The 25,746-nt window shown below is 43.4% G+C and overlaps 1 protein-coding gene across 3 annotated transcripts in view; it reads right to left on the reverse strand.

Annotated features, from left to right (window-relative positions):
• GANC (glucosidase alpha, neutral C) overlaps positions 1-25,746 on the reverse strand; it is a 594,745-nt gene that overhangs the window by 236,369 nt on the left and 332,630 nt on the right. For all 3 annotated transcript variants that reach the window (XM_075331191.1, XM_075331189.1, XM_075331190.1), the window contains one exon: positions 7,555-7,651. In XM_075331191.1, coding sequence (XP_075187306.1) covers positions 7,555-7,651 — 97 coding nt within the window. The remainder of the gene's footprint in view (positions 1-7,554; positions 7,652-25,746) is intronic.

Here is a 25,746-nt window from a genome sequence, read left to right on the forward strand (position 1 = left end):
GTCCTGAGAAGGACTTCTGGTCACACTGTTTGCAGCCCTGCTACGGAAATAGCTATAAAGGGCCGCAAACCTTTCCCTGAAGCAGCGACACTCTCCCTGCACTGACTGTCTGGATAGCTGTGAGCAGAGCACAGCGCGCCCGCCGGTATAAAGGCTCGGTCACGCTGTGCAGGCCGGCCAATCACTGCAATTCCACAACTAACAGGGCTGTGGCATTGCAGTGGTCTGCCAGCCAATCCCTGCATGAGGGCTGGCTCTCAAAAGAGGGCCAACATGCAGGGATGAAGACCACAAGTACAGCACGAGTATCACGAGATTACTCGATCCCCGCTGAGTAGCCCGAGTACAGTGATACTCGTGCGAGTACCGAGTAGTAACAAGCATACTCGCTCATCACTATTGAGAAGCATATAAAGGTTCAAATCAGTCACTACTAGCCGTGGGAGAGGTGAAAACCAAGGACATACAGTCTCTGGTAGCCGTGAGAGAGATGGAACTTAGGATTAGTGAGAATGGCACAAGAGTAGGACAGGAGAATGTAGTGACATGGTTAAACAAGGCACCTACTGTGTGGTGGAAGTCCTTAATCGCTTTCTGCCTACTCAGAATCAGGTAGTCACATGAAAAATGTAATAAGGGAAATATTTCAAAACGGCATCATCTGAGAGGACAGAACCACAGAGGCAATTAAGCCATGAACACTAACATATGTAAAAAATGGTAAATATCTCAGAAAAAGTCATAAAATACATAATTGTCATAACAAATGCCCGGGTACAGGGATGTAGCTCAGCGGGAATACCGAGGTCAATTTATTGGAGCATAAAGAAAAAATGACAATAAAGTGCAAGTGCATCAAAATAGACCAGGGTCCCGAAGGACTCATACATGTAAAAGCTGGGGTCATATAAAGTATTACAGTCAAGATGTTAACAAAGACAAATTCTGATAGCCAAAAATACAAAGTGCACATACCCAGAAGGAGCAGGATCGCTTACCAACGCGCATTTCACGAGGGTGCTATTGCTTTTTCAAGGAGGGAAATCCTCCTGTAAAAAATCGCCATTAAAAGTGGTGGCTTTGGGGACCCGTATGATTGTGTGCTGCCTATGATGTTGTATGTATTGAGTGTGAGGATATAGTTCTTTCATTGTTATTTCTTTCTATATTGATCTAATGGCAGACATTGAACTGGCTTCAGTGGACATTGATGATACTTATTGTTTCTATTGTTTCCTCTTCCCCTTACGGTCGGGGTTCCTCAGGGTTCAGTCCTGGGCCCCTCCTGTTCTCTCTATACACAGCCCCTATTGGACAAACCATCAGCAGATTTGGTTTCCAGTACCATGTCTATGCTGATAACACCCAACTGTACCCCTCTTCTCCTGACATCACCCCTGCACTATTACAAAATACTACTGATTGTCTGTCCGCTGTCTCCAACATCATGTCCTTCCTCTATCTAAAATGAACCTGTTAAAAACTGAACTTCTCCTGTTTCCTCCCTCTCCTAATCTTCCGAAACCCAATATTACCATTTCTGTGTGTGGCTCTACCATTACGCCCCAGCAGCACGCCCGCTGTCTTGCGGTTATATGTGACTCCGATCTCTCCTTCAGTCCCCATATTCGTTCTCTCGCTCGTTCATGTCACCTCCACCTCAAAAACATCTCGAGAATTCGTCCTTTTCTTACCGTTGACTCTGAAAAAACTCTTACTGTCGCTCTCATTCATTCTCGCCTGGATTATTGTAATTCTTTACTAAGTGGTCTCCCTGTTACTAAACTCTCCTCTCTCCAATCCATTCTAAATGCCGCAGCCAGGATCATTTTCCTCTGCAACCGCTTCACTGATGCCTCTGCTCTGTGCCAGTTATTACACTGGTTGCCTATCCTCTACAGAATCCAACATAAACTTATGACTCTCACTCACAAAGCTCTCCACAGTTCTGCACCACCCTACATCTCCTCCTCATCTCTGTCTATCACCCCACCCGTGCCCACCGCTCTGCACCCCCTCTACATCTCCTCCCATATCTCTGTCTATCACCCCACCCGTGCCCTCCACTCTGCACCCCCTCTACATCTCCTCCTCATCTCTGTCTATCACACTACCCGTCCTCTCCACAGTTCGGCACCGCCCTACATCTCCCCCCTCATCTCTGTCTATCACACTACCCATCCTCTCCACAGCTCTGCACCGCCCACATCTCCCTCCTCATCTCTGTCTATCACACTACCCATCCTCTCCACAGCTCTGCACCACCCTATATCTCCTCCTCATCTCTGTCTATCACACTACTCATCTTCTCCACAGTTCTGCACCACCCTACATCTCCCCCCTCATCTCTGTCTATCACACTACCCGTCCTCTCCACAGTTCGGCACCGCCCTATATCTCCTCATCATCTCTGTCTATCACACTACTCGTCCTCTCCACAGTTCTGAACCGCCCTACATCTCCTCTTCATCTCTGTCTATCACACTACCCATCCTCTCCACAGTTCTGCCCCGCCCTACATCTCCCCCCTCATCTCTGTCTATCACACTACCCATCCTCTCCACAGCTCTGCACCGCCCTACATCTCCCCCCTCATCTCTGTCTATCACACTACCCATCCTCTCCACAGCTCTGCACCACCCTATATCTCCTCCTCATCTCTGTCTATCACACTACTCATCTTCTCCACAGTTCTGCACCACCCTACATCTCCTCCCTCATCTCTGTCTATCACACTACCCATCCTCTCCACAGTTCTGCACCGCCCTACATCTCCCCATCATCTCTGTCTATCACACTACCCATCCTCTCCAAAGTTCTGCACCGCCCTACATCTACCCCCTCATCTCTGTCTATCACACTACCCATCCTCTCCACAGTTCTGCACCGCCCTACATCTCCCCCCTCATCTCTGTCTATCACACTACCCATCCTCTCCAAAGTTCTGCACCGCCCTACATCTACCCCCTCATCTCTGTCTATCACACTACCCATCCTCTCCACAGTTCTGCACCGCCCTACATCTCCCCCCTCATCTCTGTCTATCACACTACCCATCCTCTCCAAAGTTCTGCACCGCCCGACATCTCCTCCCTCATCTCTGTCTATCACACTACCCATCCTCTCCACAGTTCTGCACCGCCCTACATCTCCCCCCTCATCTCTGTCTATCACACTACCCATCCTCTCCACAGTTCTGCACCACCCTACATCTCCCCCCTCATCTCTGTCTATCACACTACCCATCCTCTCCAAAGTTCTGCACCGCCCGACATCTCCTCCCTCATCTCTGTCTATCACACTACCCATCCTCTCCACAGTTCTGCACCGCCCTACATCTCCTCTTCATCTCTGTCTATCACACTACCCATCCTCTCCAAAGTTCTGCACCGCCCTACATCTCCCCCCTCATCTCTGTCTATCACACTACCCATCCTCTCCACAGTTCTGCACCGCCCTACATCTCCCCCCTCATCTCTGTCTATCACACTACCCATCCTCTCCACAGCTCTGCACCACCCTATATCTCCCCTCTCATCTCTGTCTATCACACTACCCATCCTCTCCACAGTTCTGCACCGCCCTACATCTCCCCCCTAATCTCTGTCTATCACACTACCCATCCTCTGCACAGTTCTGCACCGCCCTACATCTCCTCTTCATCTCTGTCTATCACACTACCCATCCTCTCTACAGTTCTGCACCGCCCTACATCTTTCCCCTCATCTCTGTCTATCACACTACTCGTCCTCTCCACAGTTCTGCACCGCCCTACATCTCCCCCCTCATCTCTGTCTATCACACTACCCGTCCTCTCCACAGTTCTACACCGCCCTATATCTCCTCCTCATCTCTGTCTATCACACTACCCATCCTCTCTACAGTTCTGCACCACCCTATATCTCCTCCTCATCTCTGTCTATCACAGTATCCATCCTCTCCACAGTTCTGCACCACCTACATCTCCTCCTCATCTCTGTCTATCACACTACCCATCCTCTCCACAGTTCTGCACCACCCTATATCTCCTCCTCATGTCTGTCTATCATCCTACCTGTCCTCTCCACAGTTCTGCACCACCTACATCTCCTTCCTCATCTGTCTATCACACTACCCGTCCTCTCCACAGTTCTGCACCACCTACATCTTCTTCCTCATCTCTGTCTATCACCCCACCCGTGCCCTCCGCTCTGCACCCCCTCTACATCTCCTCTTCATCTCTGTCTATCACACTACCCATCCTCTCCACAGTTCTGCACCACCCTATATCTCCTTCCTCATCTCTGTCTATCACCCCACCCGTGCACTCTGTTATGCTAATGACCTAAGATTGACATCCTCAACAATTCAAACCTCCCACTCTTCTCACGAGCTGTGCCAATGCTCTGGAACACACTACCAAGAACAATCTGATTAATTCCCAACATCCACACCTTTCAGCGGGCTCTAATAACACATTTCTTTAGACTAGCCTATCACCTCACCACCCTGATCTAATCTAGTCCCTTTCTGCCCTTCATAAAATGTACTTCCAATTCTTGTCCCCTGTATGTTCTGGTTCCTTCATCTTCGTGTACTTTTTACACTCTGTATGTATATATTCTGTCTGGCGACCGGTCCATGCAGCTGGTTTTGAATCCCCTATTAAATCGATGGCTGGACCATATATGACAAGCTTCTCTCCCCCCATTCACCTTTTGTGCCCCCCTATTTCCTCATAGACTGTAGCTTACGAGCGCGGCCCTCACTCCTCTTGTATCTTCTGTAATTTTGTTATTCTGTATGGTCTCATATTGTCTGTATATGCCCCCTGTATATGTCCCCTGCATATGCCCCCTCTGAATTGTAAAGCGCTGGTTACTATTGTTAATATTTTAATTGTGTTGAAAAAACCTTTATTAAACAAAAATAAAAAAAAGTGGTGTCTTTAGTTTATATTGGGAAACCCTGGTGATAGTTTCACTGTTTACTTCAATTCAGATGGGAGAACAAAACACTACAAGACATCTCTGGAGATATTATTTGTTCTGATACTTTTTAAAACGCTTATAAATTGCAGAATTGATTACACGTGATGTGTTTGGACAGATGACTTTGACACTATGTGCAGATGACTGTAGAAAGGATTTTCAGTGGAAAAAAATGTTGACATACATTGTGACAAAAACTGTATACTCCAAATATATCAAAAAGACTGACCTGCACATCCAGGGTGTGAACAGGTGCCAGCTGAAAACACAATCTAACTAAAATATACATACAGCCAATGCATGTGAACCCAGTAACCACGGCAAGGTGATCTCTTTATACCGGGAATCTAACTCAGATGCCTCTATCTGGGTTACAAACATACATGTCTGGGCAGCTAGGATCCTACTATAAAGGGGGATGAACACAGCCTGGTTACAGGGCGAAGTGCTGAAGCAGAATTCTGATACATTTGTAGTGCATTTCTTTCTTGTAGAGCACTCCAACCTGTACCTAGGCTGTGTTCATTCCCTTTTATATCAGGATCCCAGCTGCCCAGACATGTATGTAGGATTTAACCCAGATAGGGGCATTTGAGTTAGGTTCCTGTATAAAGAGATATACCTTAACTGTTACGAATCGGCACCGCCATAGCCGCAAGTAGCCTGTTGTGGTTCCTGTTGCGCCCAGGCGCCGGCTGCCATTTTTGGCCGTTCCTCGGGTCGTCCAGCTGGCTGCTTCTTCCTCCACGTCTAAGTGTGGAGAGGCGGCTAGTGCGCATGCACCTCGAATTACCCCAGCCAGAGTCTAAGTCCAGTGTTTAGCCTCGTGAGCATGCTCAGCCTGATAGTGCCATTTCTGAGGCTAAGTCCTTGGTTCAGGCTACTGAGCATGCTCCTACACTTAGTGTATAAAGTCTCTTTGTACAGGTACTTGTACATCGGGCCGTGTGTAAGTCCTGTGTTGTGCCTACTGAGCATGCTCAGGCAGATAGTCTGATTTCCGAGACTGTTGTTCAGGCTACTGAGCATGCTCAGGCACTTAGTGCATCAGAGGCTAGGTCCGGTAAGGACCTCACTGAGCATGTCCGTGAGGTGGAAGGCCCTGATAGGGCAGAGGGTGTCAGGTGTCCTGATGATGTGGCCACTCCGGACTGGCTCGCAGAGGCCCGCCCCTATAATCTGGCACCTCACCATTGGTCGTCAGATGATGACTGGTGAGATGTTTGGGGCGTGGCTGCCATGAGGTCATCAATGACATGGCGGTTCCGGATAGGCTGCTGGTGACGTCACTGATGACATGGCACTCTGCTATTGGACCTTGGTGGTTCCACCCTGGGTTTGGGGTGGACCCAGGTTATAAAAGGGGCTGGAGACAACATGGAGGCGTGCAGTCTTCACTTAGAGTTCATGGTGGCATAAGCCTTGTTGGAAGAGGTAGGTAGGGCTAGGCGAACGGTGCCTGTCACGCCAAGATTCATGACTCAGCACATCAGGGTCAGGCGCCGTGCTTCCTTGCTGCCGTTCCAGTAGTGCAGTGTTTCTCAACTCCAGTCCTCAAGACCCACCAACAGATCATGTTTTCAGGTTTTCCTCAATCAGGTTTCTAGGATTTCCTTAATGTTGCACAGGTGATGGAATTATTCCCTGTCTAATATTGAGGAAAACCTAAAAACATGATCTGTTGGTGGGTCTTGAGGACTGGAGTTGAGAAACACTGCAGTAGTGCTATAGCAGTCCAGTGGCATTAACTGGACTGCGGTTGCTGCGTTACTTGTCCGTTTGTGCCTCCTACGCACACGGACAGCATACCTGCTGCGTCATCTGTCCAAGAGTGCCCTCTATGCACACGGACAGCATACCTGCTGAACCACTGGTCCGGTTGTGCCCTCTACGTGCACGGACAGCATATTTCAGGACCCTGTGGAGTTAACAGGGTGTTCCTGGATTGGGTGTGTGAACTCTATTTCCCTCCACGGCTTCCCAGTCAAATGCTACTGGTGGGACTACCTGGTCTAACGTGTCCTTCACACACGTGGCCAGTCGAGTGGTGACCAGAAACGCTAATCGGAGGACAGCTCGGCCTGACGTGTCTTACACACGTGGCCGACAGGGCGCTGTCACAGCAGTCTTCTCGGTCAACGCTACCTGGTCACCCCCTGGCCTGACGTGTTCCCTTCACACGTGGTCGGAGTAGCGCCAGCTCAACCGAAAAGCTAACTGGGTTGTCATCCGGTCTGATGTGTCCTTACGCACGTGACCGGTTCCCAGGTTTCCTGGGTTATCTCTGAGTCATCAGCTCTTTAGTCTCCACCTAACCCACAGGGTGCCTGCAGCTCCATTACTATCTGGAGCACGGTGGGCCGACTGGCGATTGGGATATATACCCCCTGGCCCTAATCTGCCGGTCTCCCCGTAACATTAACGCTGGTTACAGAGTTCACATGTATTGGCCAATACAAAAGCTAAATATCTTTTTTTTTTTTTTAAATATTCCTATAGCAGTAATGCAATCCCAGAGTTCACTCATTTATTGTTAGCATTTTAGAGTGCAGCTGTATGTGTTTTGTAAAAACTGTAAACTCACCATAACGCTGAGACCCGGCAAAGAATGACCTTGTCAAAACAAAGGATCTTTCCTTTCCTCCTGAACGTTGAATTAGACCCTCAGATGTTGCCATTTGCTAAGGAACAAAAGTTTTTTGATGGTAAGTCAAAAGTACATCAGATAAAGCTCCATGCAGAAAGGTGTAGAGCGATCAGTCAAACTATTCTCTACAGGCTACAAAGGTTACAATATGGAGCCCTCTGGCCCTCTCAACAATTACAGTCATAACTGAAAATGTAGGCACTCTTAAAATTGTTCCAGAAAATGAAGTATTTTCCCAGAAAATTATGGCAATTACACATTTTGTTATACACACGGTTATTTACATTATCTGTATTGGAACAATAAAAAAAGAGAGAAAAAAATGTAAATTTTACATAATTTCACATAAAATTCCACAAATAAGCTTGATGAAATTGTTGGCGCCTGTCCAAAATTGTAGGTAAACAACTTTTTTTCAAGCATGTGATGTTCATTCAAACTTACCTGTGTCAAGTAAAAGTGTGGGCAATATAAAATCACATCTAAAAAAAGATAAAAAGGGGAGAAGTTGACTGAATATTTGCATTTTGTGTCTGTCTGTGCCATACTATTGGCACTGTAGCTATTTTCCCTGAGGAAAAATTGATGAAAAGTTGAAACACAGGATAGTATGGATAGGGGATAAGCAGCCCCAATTAAGTTTCAAATAAATTCAAGTCCTGTGGTCTCAGGGTGGATCCGTGTAAGCGCAAACTATACATTCACATATGAATTAAATTAAATGCTATGACAGGAGACCCAGGAGGACCCAATCGCTAATACAGTGACATAAAAAAGCTAGAGTCTAGGTTGTTAAAATGTAAGTAAGTAAGCCTATGAGTAAGCGTCTTATGGACAGACGAGTCAAAAATGGAGTGATTTGGTAAAACACATCATTCTACTGTTCAGCCTACAGAGAAAAGAACACAGTACCTACAGTAAAATATAGTGGAGGTTCCAAAATGCTTTGGGGTAATTGTGTTGCCTCTGGCACTGAGTGCGTTGACTGTGTGCAAGGTATCATGAAATCTGAAGATTACCAAAGGATTATGGGTGGTAATGTAGTGACCAGTATCAGAAAGCTGGGTTAGCTTACTAGGTCATGGCTCTTCCAGCAGGACAAGGACCCCAAACATACTTCAAAAAGCACCAAGAAATGAATGGAAACAAAGCACTGGAGAGTTCTGAATTGGCAGCAATGAGTTCAGATGAGAGATGAGTGGACCTGAGGAAGTTCAGTTAAGCGAGTGCAGTCGGATTTTTGAAAAAGTTTGTATTGGGACCGGACATGAACTGAATCCCAATGGAAGTCACTAATTGGGAAGTTTGGATCTACGCCCACATGCTGCCAGCCATAAACAGATCACGTCTGGGGCGGGTGGGAGGGGTTATCCATTTTTATTTGGTGCACACTACATCCAATCACGCTGTTGTTACCCCTAGTACAAGCCGATCAAACACTGCAAGCGGCTCGCACTGGGCTGAGCACAGCGATGCTCTCGCGAGTGGTTTGCATACGTAAGGCACCCAATCTCTGAACTCGAACTGTTTTTTATTGTAAAGTCTGTATTTGGTACGAACACCGAATGCCGAACCTCGGGTTCACTCATCTCCAGTCCAGATCTAAATCCCTTGATCACCTTTGGAGAGATCCTAAAATTGTGGTTGGGTGAAGGTGTCTTCAAATATGAGAGACGTGGAGCAGTTTGCCAAAGAAGAATGCAATATTCCAGTTGAGAGGTGGAAGAAGCTTGTGGACGGTTATAGGAAGCGATTGATCGCAGTTATTTATTCCAAAGGGTGTGCAACCAAATATTAAGTTCAGGGTGCCAATAATTTTGTCCAGACCATTTTTAGAGTTTTGTGTGTGTAAAATGATGCCCCATTTACCTTTTTTTTTTTCATTATTGTTTTGTGTTGTTCTAATACAAACAAAGACAATAAAAATGTGTATAACAAAACATATTAAACTGAAATAATTTTTCGGGAGAAATACTTCATTTTCTGGAACAATTTTAAGGGTGCCAACACTTTTGTCCATGACTGTGAGTCTGTTATGGCTTCTTTTGGATCTGATTTGAATGTTTGTATTGGACGTATAGGAGCTCAATACACGTCACTCACAAGGAATAAAGTAGTGATATCTATAACCAAGTAATAATACTTTTCTAACGCTCTACCTATTATTGTAGTGAAACATTGTTATATTTTCCGTGGTATTATTAACCTGCCATAGCAACCGCACTTTAAAGGGAATCTGACACCTGATATACACCGTGTGCAGAATTATTAGGCAAGTTGTATTTTAGAGGATTTTTTTTATTATTGATCAACAACTATGTTCTCAATCAACCCAAAAGACTCGTAAATATCAAAGTTTAATATTTTTGGCAGTTGGAGGGGTTTTTAGATTTGGCTATCTTAGGAGGATTCTGTTTGTGCAGGTAACTATTACTGTGCAGAATTATTAGGCAACTTAATAAAAAACAAATATATTCCCATCTCACTTGTTTCTTTTCACCAGGTAAACCAATATAACTGCACAAAATTTAGAAATAAACATTTCTGACATGCAAAAACAAAACCCAAAAAATGAGTTCCCAATATAGCCACCTTTCTTTCTGATGACACTCAACAGCCGACCATCCATAGATTCTGTCATTGCTTGATCTGTTTACGATCAACATTGCGTGCAGCAGCCACCACAGACTCCAGACACTGTTCCCAGAGGTGTACTGTTTTCCCTCCCTGTAGATCTCACATTTTATGAGGAACCACAGGTTCTCTATGGGGTTCAGATCAGGTGAACAAGGGGGCCATGTCATTATTTTTTCATCTTTTACACCTTTACTGGCCAGCCACGCTGTGGAGTAGTTGGATGCATGTGATGGAGCATTGTCCTGCATGAAAATCATGGTTTTCTTGAACGATAGCGACTTCTTCCTGTACCACTGCTTGAAGAAGTTGTCTTCCAGAAACTGGCAGTAGGTCTGGGAGTTGAGGTTGTCCTTGAAACGTGTGTGTTTTATGCTTCTTCTTTTGTAACACAGGCGCGCCCAGTTTTTCCTTTTGTAACATAGTCGTTACTTCTTTTGTAACACAGACGTTACATACTAGCTACAAGTATTTTTCCTTGTCTGTTTTTACAGCCCTGAGTATCCAGGTGATATATCGGTGTTTTGGGTGCCCCGGGACGCCCTCAGAAGTGGGGGTGACTGAGTTTCATGTTTAACCTCTCGTCACCCTCTGGTTTCTAAATCTTCTTTTCCTCACACACTTGAAATTTGTGTTCCAAATGAATTTATTATTCTCTTTTATCTGGTATTGGGGTCATGGGTACCCCAAAATCAGTGAAAAGATTCTAATATTGCATTTAGTTTGTGTTCACCATTTGGGGTGTCTATGTGAAACTGGGTCACCCATTGGGGTACCCAAATTTAAAAGCTACGCATTACCTTTTTGGATTTATTCTCTTTTATCTGGTATTGGGGTACCCCATTTGTTCCACCTGAATGTCCTGGTGACATATCTGTCTCTGGCACACCCATTGGGGTACCCAAATTTAAAAGCTACGCATTAGCTTTTTGGATTTATCCTCTTTTATCTGGTATTGGGGTGCCATATCTTTTGCACCTGAATGTCCTGGTGACATGTCTGTCTTTGGCACATCATGGGGTACCCCAAAATTAGTGAAAAGATTCTAAAAATATTCTAATATTGCATTTACTTTGTGTTCACCATTTGGGGTGTCTATGTGAAACTGGGTCACCCATTGGGGTACCCAAATTTAAAAGCTACGCATTAGCTTTTTGGATTTATCCTCTTTTATCTGGTATTGGGGTGCCATATCTTTTGCACCTGAATGTTCTGGTGACATGTCTGTCTTTGGCACATCATGGGGTACCCCAAAATTAGTGAAAAGATTCTAAAAATATTCTAATATTGCATTTACTTTGTGTTCACCATTTGGGGTGTCTATGTGAAACTGGGTCACCCATTGGGGTACCCAAATTTAAAAGCTGCGCATTAGCTTTTTGGATTTATCCTCTTTTATCTGGTATTGGGGTGCCACATCTTTTGCACCTGAATGTCCTGGTGACATGTCTTTCTTTGCAGTGCCCTGGGATACCCCATAATCAGTGAAAAGATTCTAATATTGCATACATTCAGAGCAGAAATGAATGTGTCACATGGATTTATGTCTTTGTACATCAATTAAGAAGCCCTAATTTTTGAGTGGTGCCCTGACTTTCTAGCTTCCATGGCTTCGGCGCTAAAAGGGCATGAAAGACCTGTGCAGGTTTCGTATGAGTCAGAGGTCTGATCGACAACCAACAAAGATGTTTGTAGAGGGGGCTTTGGGCTTCCTGGGGACACTGTGACCCACTTTCTCTAGCACTTACCATCAGAAAAGGCAATCTGGGCCCCAGAGTGCATATTTATTTTAGGATGTGGCCCCTGAAGTCTGCACCCAGAAGAGCACATCCGATAATAAATGTAAACTGTGGGTAGTCAATAATAATATGCTTACATAACAAAATTACACCATAAAAATAACAAGAAAATAACTGAAAAAAGATTTATTAATATCCTTACTATAATATTAACACACAGCTCTATGTTTGCACCAGCCAGTCCACCTGTGCTTTATCTTGCATATACACAACTGACTGTGTATTTTCACTTAATTTTTTTATTTTGAGCTGTATATTGAAGAGTGAACCGATGGTGATATGGACATACATCTGCTATAGTGAAAGTTTAAAAATGAATAGTAGATGGCAACATTACCTGCTCTCCCTGCATTTTTGGGAGGGGGAGAGGGGCTAAGAGTTTGTACATTGAACCTTGTGTGTGAAAAGACAATGAATCTTAATTGCTTGTTTAGGGGGAAGTTTTGAGTTCAGCACAATGAATGAAAAGTCTTTTTTTAAGAACTGAAAAAACACAAATAGCTTATGAGCAGGGGGGACAGTGAGCTTTTCATTACGTTTGACTATTAAAGAATACAATATATTATACTGGGTCCTATAATTATGTTATAAGCTTGATTCATTTCACAAAATACCACCAATAAACCAAGCTCGTATCATACAGTTTTCACCATAGCAGAGTTTAAGCCATTCAGTTTATTAGCAAAAGAACAGGTGTATCTCTATCTTGTGTTCATTTAACAGAATGCATAGTTTCAAAAGGGAAAGGTACTTTGTTGGTCCCTATAGAGAAGTGAGATAGCAAATTCCAATTAAAATTGTTATATTTATTGATAATATTATAATAATATATAATAATATAATATAAGCCGAGATACAAGAATTGCCCCAAGTGGGGTCTGATCACCATGTGATTTTTTCTTGGTAACTGTAACATTGTGGGGTACATTTGAGGAGACATATTTTGGGGGGCAGGCTGAAAGTGTTAAATACTGCCTCCCACAGCTCTTAAATAATGACTCCTGTTTTTATGTCCCCAAGTGATTTATTTCTTCACTAAAAACACATACTTTATGAGTTTAATGTACCGCCCATAAGCTGAGCTATAAGAATTGCTCCACCAAGGCATATACCTATTGCGTATACTGTGGACCCCATATGCAATAATAATTGCATATGGTGTTTTATAAAAATTGCATATACATTTCCTTATGTGTACTAACAGTCATTAATTTTGTCTTTCCACACTTTAGGAATGATCAAACAAAAACTGAAAGTCCAATCTGAAAATAGAGATCCATTGCTTTGCTTTTAAAGCAAAGCAACCCACTGGGATAGGATAGGAGGGGGATAAGAGTTTGTTTATTGACACTTTTGTGTGACAACACATTGAATGGTAATGAGATAATGAGATGTTTTCTTTGGGGGAAGTCGGCAGCACAGCACAGAGTGAAAAAAAAACTATAGCCAGCTTACCTGAATCAGAGAACTGCATTATAAGGCTCAGAAACTGTCCAAATATGCAAAAGTCATAATGACATTTTCTGCACCTTTTGGTAGAAAAATGCACCAATAAATTCATGTGGCTTTGGTGTGTTTTTTTCCCCATGTATTTTTTTTTTAGTGAAGTCAATGGCTGGGAGGGCCAAAAATGTACCAACAATTGACAAGCTGCAGATTTTCTTCAGATTTTCAATAGATAGAGGGATAGAGGGATAGATAGATAGATAGATAGATAGATAGACAGATAGATAGAGAGAGAGATAGATAGATAGATAGATAGATAGATAGATAGATAGATAGATAGATAGATAGATAGATAGAGGGATAGATAGATAGATAGATAGATAGATAGATAGATAGATAGAGGGATAGATATATAGATAGATAGAGAGAGATAGATAGATAGATAGATAGAGGGATAGATAGATAGATAGATAGATAGATAGATAGATAGAGGGATAGATAGATAGAGGGATAGAGGGATAGATAGATAGATAGATAGATAGATAGATAGACGGATAGACGGATAGACGGATAGATGGATAGATGGATAGATGGATAGATGGATAGATAGATAGATGGATAGAGGGATAGATAGAGGGAAAGATAGAGGGATAGATAGATGGATGGATGGATGGATGGATAGATAGAGGGATAGATAGATAGATAGATAGATAGATAGAGGGATAGATAGATAGAGGGATAGATAGATAGATAGAGGGATAGATAGATAGATGGATAGATAGATGGATAGAGGGATAGATAGAGGGAAAGATAGAGGGATAGATAGATGGATGGATGGATGGATGGATGGATGGATGGATAGATAGAGGGATAGATAGATAGATAGATAGAGGGATAGATAGAGAGATAGATAGAGAGATAGAGGGATAGATGGGTAGATGGATAGATAGAGGGATAGATAGCTAGATAGATAGATAGATAAGGGATAGATAGAGGGATAGATAGAGGGATAGATGGATAGATAAGGGATAGATAGAGGGATAGATAGATAGATATATAGCTAGATAGATAGAGGCATAGATGGATAGATAAGGGAAAGATAAGGGATAGATAAAGGGATAGATAAGGGATAGATAGAGGGATAGATAAGGGATAGATAAGGGATAGATAGAGGGAGGGAGAGATAGATAGATAGATAGACAGATAGAGGGATAGATAGATGGATAATGGATGGATGGATGGATAGAGATAGGGATAGATAGATGGATAGATAGATGATACTAGATTGATAGATAAATAGATAGAGGAATAGATAGATAAATAGATAGATGGATAGATGGATGGATAGATAGATAGATGATAGATAGAGGCATAGATGGATAGATAGAGGGATAGATGAATAGATAAGGGATAGATAGAGGGATAGATAGATAAATAGAGGGATAGAGGGATAGATGGATAATGGATGGATGGATAGAGATAGGGATAGATAGATGGATAGATAGATGATACTAGATTGATAGATAAATAGATAGATAGTTAGAGGAATAGATAGATGGATAGATGGATGGATAGATGGGATGAGAATGGGACCGTTTTTTCTTACGTTCGTGTGAGTCCAGCCTTAAGGACATAATCTGGTTTACAAGATCAGATTGTTGCTATTATTGTTTGAATTTACTACACCTAACATAGGTCTGAATAACATTCAGACCTATATGAAGGCCATATTGCGTGTAATGTATCTTTAAATATAAAATGATATATTAAGTGCTGTTACATTGCAAAATGTACCAGTCTTATTTACTGCACTATTCTGTGTCCTGTTGTGTATAAATATGTGACTCTTCAGATTTTGTGCTATACCACGCCTGATGAAGAGACCTGAGTAGTCTCGAAAGCTTGCCATTACCATGTTTTCAGTTAGCCATTAAAAGGTATCAACCACTGAGGACTCAGGTTCTTAAACAATTTAACCATTTATTATAATTTTATATGACTTGTAAGCAGAAGACTTCATTAAAACAGGGACATATAACTTCAGCTGCCTGCAGATGCATTGACACCTTAGAGGCACCATTATTCACACCATGTTTGACACAAACGTTACATATGAAAGGAGTCATTATCTAAGCCCCATCAGCATTGTCTCTGTTACATTCACCTTTAGACCATGTGCGCACTTTGTTTTTTTTCATGCTTTTTTGCAGCGTTCTGAGCTGCAGCGTTTTAATGCAAAAAGCATGCGTTTTGATTTTTAAGCAAAGTCTATGGGAAATTGTGCTTTCTTGTGCGCACAATGCTGTTAAAAACGCAGCGTTTTTGATGCTGAAACTTTGTCAAAGTCTCTGCATTTAAAGAAGCAGCATGTCAATTGTTTTTGCCATTTTGGCAGCGTTTTGCTAACATTATAGTCAATGAGAAGTTTCAAAACGCATTTAAAATCAAAATCCTAGCGTTTTACATGCTTTTTTTGCCAAAATAAAAGCATGCGTTTTTGACATTATATTATGGGCATGATATGTCCCTTTACACACACACATAGTCTGACAATTAAATTAAAGCAAGTCAATAAATTGACGGAATTTTATACATAAATATTAGATCACAGTTATTATTTTAATAAAATAATCTATTTTGTATATGATTTTAATCATGATATTTGTAATCCTTTTTTTCTTTTTTTCCATACTGTTTGAATGTTAAAACTTTATTTAGTAGTGTATTTGTATTCAAAATGCATCTGAGTTTAAGCAATGAAAAAACATGTAAATCGCTGTAAAAACTCGGCCAAAACGTGGTAAAAACACGAGCGTATTTTTAGCGTTTTTGTGGTCAAAACCAAATATGACAAAGACAATTTCTGACATAGGATGCGTTTACAACTGCAAGTAACTCAACGCAAAGTGCGCACATAGCCTTAGGCCTCTGTCACACGTTCGTGCCTCCGGTACGTGTTTGGCAGTTTTCTCACGTACCAGAGACACGTACACACGTGGACCAATGTATTCCTAATTGTTTGGACACACGTAAGTATTTTGGAATGGAATGTGTGTCCGTTCCATACTTACGCGTGTCCGTGTGTTCCTCACGCCGACATGTCCGTTTCTCTGCCGGCATCACGGGTGTCACACGGCCCGCACCCATACCACATGGATGTAGTGTGGATGCGGTCCCGTGTGCCACGCGCCGGAGAAACACATGTCATTATTTTTTAAAAAGAAAAAAATACTCACCTCCTTCAGCCCTGCAGAATCTTCCGCTGCAAACAGTTGCTGCCAACCGCCGCTCATTATGAGCATGTTAAGGAGGTGGGCATGATGTCCCGGGCGCTAATCTCCGCCCCTCCGCTCGGCCGGAAGCAGCAACAGCGGTGAGTGGGCGTGGCTGGAGACGAAGATCAGTACCCTGGACAGCAGCATCTACCACGTGAGTATTCAAACTACCAATTCTCCATGTGTTATCGCGGATAGCACACGTAGAACACATGTGGCCCGCACGTACCAGAGACACGTACTTACCAAACGCAACACGCAGGGAAAATACGTGTCTCGCTGCACGTGCATGATTTTCACGTATGTGTGAGAGGCCTTAATCCTAGTTCCTAGACTTCCTTTTTAATCATAGCATAGTCATGTCTTAATAAAAAAAAACAACAAAAAACCTGACATTAAGTTTATATTGCCATCTATATTTTGATATGTTACTTTTATATATTTTCTTATGTTACTATACTTTATTGAAATAAAAATCACGTGCTCTCCCCTCATTTTAAGTACTCAGCATTGAGAGATTCATTAAAAGTACCACAGGAAAGCTGAAGGCTCTTTATTATGACTAAGCCATCATTTTTGAAATGCCTATGTGCTGCTCAAAAGAAAAGCATGAAAAAATATGCAGAAATAATAGAAATTTATTATCTTGAGACCCTTATTGAAATTTGGACTGCCTAGTGTTCTCCAATGCGCATCGCCGCATGGAAAAGAGTCTTCATCAGGGAGGGGTATCCCATGTACCTACAACTTTCATAGGGCAGCAGCCCTGGCAAAGAAAACTATGGGGGAAGGTACCCAAACTCTGTATGGCTGTTTCCTCAGCAGCCTGACTCCAGTTGGAGAGGCGTCTCCACATGGGACCAAAATTGTCAGTAGCCACTCTCTTCAGGAAATAGAGACACGTTTTTTCTTTAAGTAGGTCACTGCCGCTCTACCATTTCCACATTAGGGGGCGATCTCCATAAATTGTTGCTACAAAAGGAAGCAAAATTGATAATAAAATTTGGAGCACAGGGAAACCTGGGTTTAAATGACCGTAACGATTTGACGGTGTTCTTATAATTTTGTTTAGAGCAGGTAATCTAGTCCTGAGTATTTAATAAATGAATAACCATATCATCAAGAATAGTAATATGAACATGATGTCACATGTCATGATATGTTATTTTATTATGCCCTTGCGACCTCTGGTTTTTCCTTTTTTGTTAGATGTGTTTTTTATGGAAATGTTTGTTACACTGTTTATTTAAACATGTTTTTAAGTGAAACATCTGTTTGCATGTATGCAAATCACTGAGTTGTGGTGATTTCTCTGTTTTTAATGTGCGGTGACGTGACCTGGATGCACTCCCCTTTATAAGGTGTGTACGGACGCTCCCACATGTAGACCCGTAGAAGTCTGATTCACAGACGAAACGGCCGTCGTCCTCCTGGAGGGACTCGCATCCAAGCCACCTCCCGCATTTTTATCTGCACCCATGGAGAAAATGTTTGAATAAAAATCTTTCGGCATAGCAGCTATATGCGGTCAGTTTTCTTCCTTCCTTTGCTGGATTTCATGGCTATCCTGCTATCTGACAAGCACGCTGCGCCTGAAGTATATTGAGCGCTACACCACAATCATCAGCACGTGTGCCACTGAACCTGAAGGTAACCTGAGGGCAGGCGGTGCAGGACTTTGTCTTCAGCTGCACCATTTCCACATTAGACCTTCTCCTGAATTGAGCTCTTAAGTTGTGTTGAGGAAATAATGTGGTTTGCAATGTAAATTAATAAATTAAGCACAAACATATTGGAAGTGTAGAGTAGTATTGTACTCCTCTCGCAGTTGTCAGCCAATGCATTCTTGTGTGTACAAGGCCTAAACATAGAGCACATATCAATACTAATGTGCGACAGAGATACCACTGTTGAGATCTACATTAACAAATTAATTAAAATTTTGGAACATGTCCTCCTATCTGGAAAAAAGGCGCGACAGGCCTCATCTTTTAAGAAAACATGAGGTGTTCTGGAAACATTAGTTTTTGTCCCTTGAACCATAAGGCCTCAAACCATGTATTTATATTTGTAATAGATGTGCTTATTGAGATAAAAAAAAGTCTTGTTACTTCACAATAGACCTTTGGATCTCTTAAAGTCATAGTTAATAGGGATGTATAAAATGTATACACTTTTTTTTTTTTTTTTTTAAATGTCTTGTGCTTAATTAGACACTTCTGATCTCTTAGGCAGCAGCCATGGCAAAGAAAAGAATGTGAATTTACCCAAACTCTTTATTAATAATAATAATAATAATCTTTATTTCTATAGCGCCAACATATTCCGTAGCGCTTTACAATTCAGGAGGATCATATACAAACAAGTAACAGTTATAGAAATACAATATTTAGAGGGGAAAAAAAAATACAACCCTGCTCGTGAGAGCTTACAATCTACAATGAGATGGGGGGAGAGGCAAGGTTCAAGTGCTTATTTACAATGACAATCCAACCATCTCACGGAAATGGGGCTGGATAATGGTTTCCTGGACCAGTGGGCCCGAGCCTTGAGATGCCTTTGGGTGCCATGGAGTTTGATGTGGAGCTATGTTGTGAGAGGTTGTAGAGGGACTATGTGAATCGAATCTGATTAGGGAGTGTGATAGGCCGCCCTAAAAAGATGCGTCTTTAGGGTGCGTCTGAAGCTGAGTAAGTTGTGATTTGTCCTAACTTCTTGGGGTAGAGCGTTCCAGAGGGTTGGTGCAGCTCGGAAGAAGTCTTGGATCCGGGAGTTTATTGCTGGTCACAGTAAACTGACTCCAGTTGGACCAGGTTCAGACTTACAAGTCTAACGCATTAGAAGTGACTGGTGAGCACAACTTGCATATTGTCAATTTGTCCTGCTATGAGTTAACAGAGAACTGTATTGGAAAAGGGTCTCTTTTTCTCCCATGCAGACTATTGATAAATTTACACTTATTAAAGATAGGTAAGGTTTTTGTGAAAACCTCACCTTCAAGTTTCTGTACCATAATCCAACAGTCACTAACACTATTTCAGATATTGAGCATCAAACCTTCTTCAAGATCTGCTGGATCTCCTACCTGAAAATGAGGAACCCTCAGGTGGGAGCCCATTTCATCTTAAACTTCCATCTCAACACACCTTTTACAATCTTTCCCACCATCAACACTTTTTAATACCATGGTTCATGACATTCAAGCACTTAAAATCCATAGAAAGACACAGGAGAATTGAACTAAGGATGAGAGGGAGGCTATTTTGGCTCTCAAGAGCAACCAGTCCTTTGTTGTAACAGAGGCTGACAAGAGTGGAACTTGTTCTCTGGCCTATTGATTTCTCTACTATGGAGGCAAAGAGACAACTACATAACCCAGGTCTCTAGATGATTCTTCCATCAGATCCCACTTTCCTTTCTGAAGACATTGAATTTAAATTAATTAATGGAGGCCTTTTCATGTTGAGTTATTTATAAGAGATTTCCTGACTACATCTAATCCTACCATTTCCACATTACCTTCTCCCGATGGTTCATAAGTCACTCATCAATCCACCAGGTAGGCCCATTATGGCAAAAATAGCAGGTCTTAATGAAAGACCCTGTGCGTATGTGGATTTATATCTCCAACCAATTGTTAATAATTTGAAAATCTATATTCGGGACACTTTACATCTTTTGACTTCCGCCAGGATTTTCTGGCACCTGACTAGTCACTGGGACCCCACGTAATGGCAGAGTATGCCTAATGAACAACCTCCTATAGCGCTCTGCCCCCCCACATAGATCTCTGCTCCGACAAATAGCTCTCGGCACCGTATACATAGCGCTCTGCACCCCCCATATAGCGCTCTCCAACCCCAAATAGTGCTCTGCATATTCAGATAATGCTCTGCACCCCACACATAGCGCTCTGCACCCCACACATAGCGCTCTGCACCCCCCACATAGCGCTCTACATCTACACATAGCACTCTGAACTTTCCACATAGTGCTCTACACGCCTCACATTACCAAACTTAATCGGTTTTGGCTGCCGCTAACCATTTTTGGGATGAACTCAATGTGACCCAAGAAACAGTTCATTCTTGACCGGACTCGGCAATGGGAACCGAGAAACAGTTTTTTTGGGACTTAGAAAAAATTTCAAAATGTTCGGACTTCCATTATCTGGGAGGGGTGTCTGGCCCACCCTGGTGACTGAAAAAGGCTCCTTGTGGTCAAGTCAAAGTGTCCCTTTTTTGTCATATGTTTGTTCTTGGCTTATGGAGTTTCCAGGGGCACTTCTCTGAACTCGAATCCGACCGTCAGTTCCAGACATTTTTGCGGATCCTCGGTTGCAGTACCTGAAATGAGCAGAAAAATCAAAAGAACCAACACGAGATTGAATTTGACTGCTGCATCCACCTGGCAGCTCCAGGAACTGCGGTACTTTTCTGCCTCGGTCCGGCTTAACCGGGGACATTACTAACTACTCGACGACTCTAATTCTTTCTCAGATCTCAAATGTACCCTAAAATGGGACAGTTACCTAAAAATATTAACATGGTGATCAGACCCCGCTTGGGCTAATTCTTGTACCTGGGCTTATGGGTACCCTGGCAAGCTACCACTTGGTGCCTGACGCCCCCTGATTATTCTGAAAACACTTAAGGTAATTCTTGTACCTCAGCTTATGGACCTTTCAGACTAAGAAGGCTCTGAATTACAGGAGATTCTTAAAGGTTCAAAGGCTGCCAAATAGCCTCTTCTACCACATATGGTACAAAAAGGCCATACAAAAGGCTGATTCATTGAATTCATAAAGTATGTGTTTTTAGTCAAGAAAAAAGGCAATTGGGGGACAAAACACAGCAGTCATTAATTTAGGGACTGTGGGAGGCAGTATTTAGCACTTTTGTGTCTGCACCCCAAAATATGTCTCCTGAAATGTACCCCACAATGTGACAGTTACCGAGAAAAAAAATCACATGAGGCCCCTGGTGGGTGACCCTTTGTGCCTGACATCCCCACATATTTCTCAGACCTCCAATGGATCTATTCTTGCATCAGTAAGTATGGTGCCTAAGTCGGTAGACTTTGGGGGCGGCACAGGAAGAGAAAGCAAAAATAATTATATGGGGGTGGAGAGCAAGGCCTGTAGCGCCAGGGGTCTTGGAGCACCAGAACTTCACCTGTTTTTCATCTTGCTGTCTCTGTCATCTTGCTGTCTCTGGTGCAATTCTTGCATTCTGGTTTATGGGGTCACTTCCAGTTTTCCAGACCCCACTTCAGGCAATTCTTGTATCTTGGCTTATGGTCTTTCAGACTAAGAAGACACTGATGAAATGGATGCCTAATGGTCCAACTGCTGCCAAATAGCCTTTTTTACCACATATGGTACAAAAAGGCCATACAAAAGGCTGATTCATTAAAATCATAAAGTATGTGTTTCTAGTCAAGAAAATATCACTTGGGGGACATAAAAACAGGAATCATTAATCTCAGAGCTGTGGTGGCAGTATTTAGCAATTAGCGGGCTGCCCTCGAAAATCCCATTCACTTTGGAAGATATGTCATGCTCTGTACCCAACATTTGAACTCTGCTCGCCACACATAGCACTATACATCCCTCATATAGCGTTCTGCCCCCCCACATAGCGCTCTGCTCCGACAAATAGCTCTCGGCACCTCACACATAGCGCTCTGCACCAAACATAGCGCTCTCCAACCCCAAATAGTGCTCTGCATAAGCAGATAATGCTCTGCACCCCACACATAGTGCTCTGCACCCCCCACATAGCGCTCTACATCTACACATAGCACTCTGAACTTTCCACATAGTGCTCTACACGCCTCACATTACCAAACTTAATCGGTTTTGGCTGCCGCTAACCATTTTTGGGATGAACTCAATGTGACCCAAGAAACAGTTCATTCTTGACCGGACTCGGCAATGGGAACCAAGAAACAGTTTTTTTGGGACTTAGAAAAAATTTCAAAATGTTCGGACTTCCATTATCTGGGAGGGGTGTCTGGCCCACCCTGGTGACTGAAAAAGGCTCCTTGTGGTCAAGTCAAAGTGTCCCTTTTTTGTCATATGTTTGTTCTTGGCTTATGGAGTTTCCAGGGGCACCTCTCTGAACTCGAATCCGACCGTCAGTTCCAGACATTTTTGCGAATCCTCGGTTGCAGTACCTGAAATGAGCAGAAAAATCAAAAGAACCAACACGAGATTGAATTTGACTGCTGCATCCACCTGGCAGCTCCAGGAACTGCGGTACTTTTCTGCCTCGGTCCGGCTTAACTGGGGACATTACTAACTGCTCGACGACTCTAATTCTTTCTCAAATCTCAAATGTACCCGACAATGGGACAGTTACCTAGAAATAATCACATGGTGATCAGACCCTGCTTGGGCTAATTCTTGTACCTGGGCTTATGGGTACCCTGGCAAGCTACCACTTGCTGCCTGACACCCCCTCATTTTTCTGAGAATAATTCTTGTACCTCAGCTTATGGGCCTTTCAGACTAAAAAGGCACTGAATTACAGGATTCCTAAAGGTTCAAAGGCTGCCAAATAGCCTCTTCTACCACATATGGTACAAAAAGGCCATACAAATGGCTGATTCATTGAAATCATAAAGTATGTGTTTTTAGCCAAGAATAAAAATCAATTTATGGACAAAACACAGGAGTCATTAATATAGGGACTGTGGGAGGCAGTATTTAGCAATTTCGGGTCTGCACCCCAAAATATGTCTCCTGAAATGTACCCCACAATGTGACACTTACCGAGAAAAAAAATCACATGGGGCCCCTGGTGGGTGACCCTTGGTGCCTGACATCCCCACATATTTCTCAGACCTCCAATGGATCTATTCTTGCACTAGTAATTACGGTGTCTAAGTCGGTTGACTGTGGGGGCGGCACAGGAAGAGGGAGCAAAAATGATTATATGGGGGTGGAGGGCAAGGCCTGTAGCGCCAGGGGTCTGGGAGCACCAGCCCTACACCTGTCTTTCATCTTGCTGTCTCTGTCATCTTGCTGTCTCTGGTGCAATTCTTGCACTCTGGTTTATGGGGTCACTTCCATTTTTCCGGACTCCACCTCAGGCAATTCTTGTCAAGCTACCACTTGCTGCCTGACACCCCCTCATTTTTCTGAGAACACTTAAGGTAATTCTTGTACCTCAGCTTATGGTCTTTCAGACTAAGAAGACACTGATGAAATGGATGCCTAATGGTCCAACTGCTGCCAAATAGCCTTTTCTACCACATATGGTACAAAAAGGCCATACAAAAGGCTGATTCATTAAAATCATAAAGTATGTGTTTCTAGCCAAGAAAATATCACTTGGTGGACATAAAAACAGGAATCATTAATCTCAGAGCTTTGGTGGCAGTATTTAGCAATTAGGGGGCTGCCCTTGAAAATCCCATTCAATTTGGAAGATATATCATGCTCTGCACCCAACATTTGCACTCTGTGCGCCACACATAGCGCTATACATCCCCCACATAGCGCTCTGCACTTCCACATAGCGCTCTGCTCCAACATATAGTGCTCTACACTGCCATATTGCGCTCTGCTCCGACATATAGCATACTGCATTTCTCACAAAGTGCTCTGCACCCCCCAGATAGTGCTCTCCAACCCCACATAGCGCTCTTCATCCGCAAATAATGCTCTGCATCCCACACATAGCGCTCTGCATCCCACACATAGCGCTCTGCATCCCCACATAGAGCTCATACAAAAGGCTGATTCATTGAAATCATAAAGTATGTGTTTTTAGCCAAGAAAAAAATCAATTGGGGAAAAAAAACCAGGAGTCCTTAATTTTGGGGAGGGGGAGGCAGTATTTAGCACTTTCGGGTCTGCACCCAAAAATATGTCTCCTGAAATGTACCACACGATGTGACAGTTACCGAGAAAAAAAATCACATGAGGCCACTGGTGGGTGACCCTTGAGCTGGTGTCACACTAAACGACAGCGACAACGACGTCGCTGTTACGTCACCATTTTCGGTGACGTAACAGCGACCTTGTAAGTCGCTGTTATGATCGCTGCTTAGCTGTCAAACACAGCAGAAGCAGCGATCATAAGGTCGCTGTGCTACATGTTCAGAGAGCAGGGAGCCGCGCTTAGCGCTGGCTCCTTGCTCTCCTGCAGCACACATCGGGTTAATTAACCCGATGTGTGCTGCAGCTACATGTCACAGTTCAGAGAGCAGGGAGCCGCGCTTAGCGCTGGCTCCTTGCTCTCCTGCAGCACACATCGGGTTAATTACCCGATGCGTACTGCAGCCACATGTCACAGTGCAGGAGCCGGCACTGGCAGCAAGAGCGGAGGCTGGTAACCAGCGTAAACATCGGGTAACCAGGGAAAGGTCTTCCCTTGGTTACCCGATGTTTACGATGGTTACAGCTTACCGCAGCTGCCAGTGCCGGCTCCTGATCGCTTCATTTCGTCGCTCTCTCGCTGTCACACACAGCGATGTGTGTGTCACAGCGGGAGAGTGACGACCAAAAAATGAAGCTGGACATTCAGCAACGACCGGCGACCTCACAGCAGGGGCCAGGTCGTTGCTGGATGTCACACACAGCAACAGCGACGGGACGTCGCTGCAACGTCACAGAAAATGGTGACGTAGCAGCGACGTCGTTGTCGTCGTCGTTATGTGTGACACCAGCTTTGGATCCTTACATCCCCACATATTTCTCAGACCTCCAATGGATCTATTCTTGCATCAGTAAGTATGGTGCCTAAGTCGGTAGACTTTGGGGGCGGCACAGGAAGAGAAAGCAAAAATAATTATATGGGGTGGAGGGCAAGGCCTGTAGCGCCAGGGGTCTTGGAGCACCAGAACTTCACCTGTTTTTCATCTTGCTGTCTCTGTCATCTTGTTGTCTCTGGTGCAATTCTTGCATTCTGGTTTATGGGGTCACTTCCAGTTTTCCAGACCCCACTTCAGGCAATTCTTGTACCTTG

Source organism: Anomaloglossus baeobatrachus, chromosome 12 (genome assembly GCF_048569485.1).
Source record: "Anomaloglossus baeobatrachus isolate aAnoBae1 chromosome 12, aAnoBae1.hap1, whole genome shotgun sequence".
Taxonomy (NCBI): Eukaryota; Metazoa; Chordata; class Amphibia; order Anura; family Aromobatidae; genus Anomaloglossus; species Anomaloglossus baeobatrachus.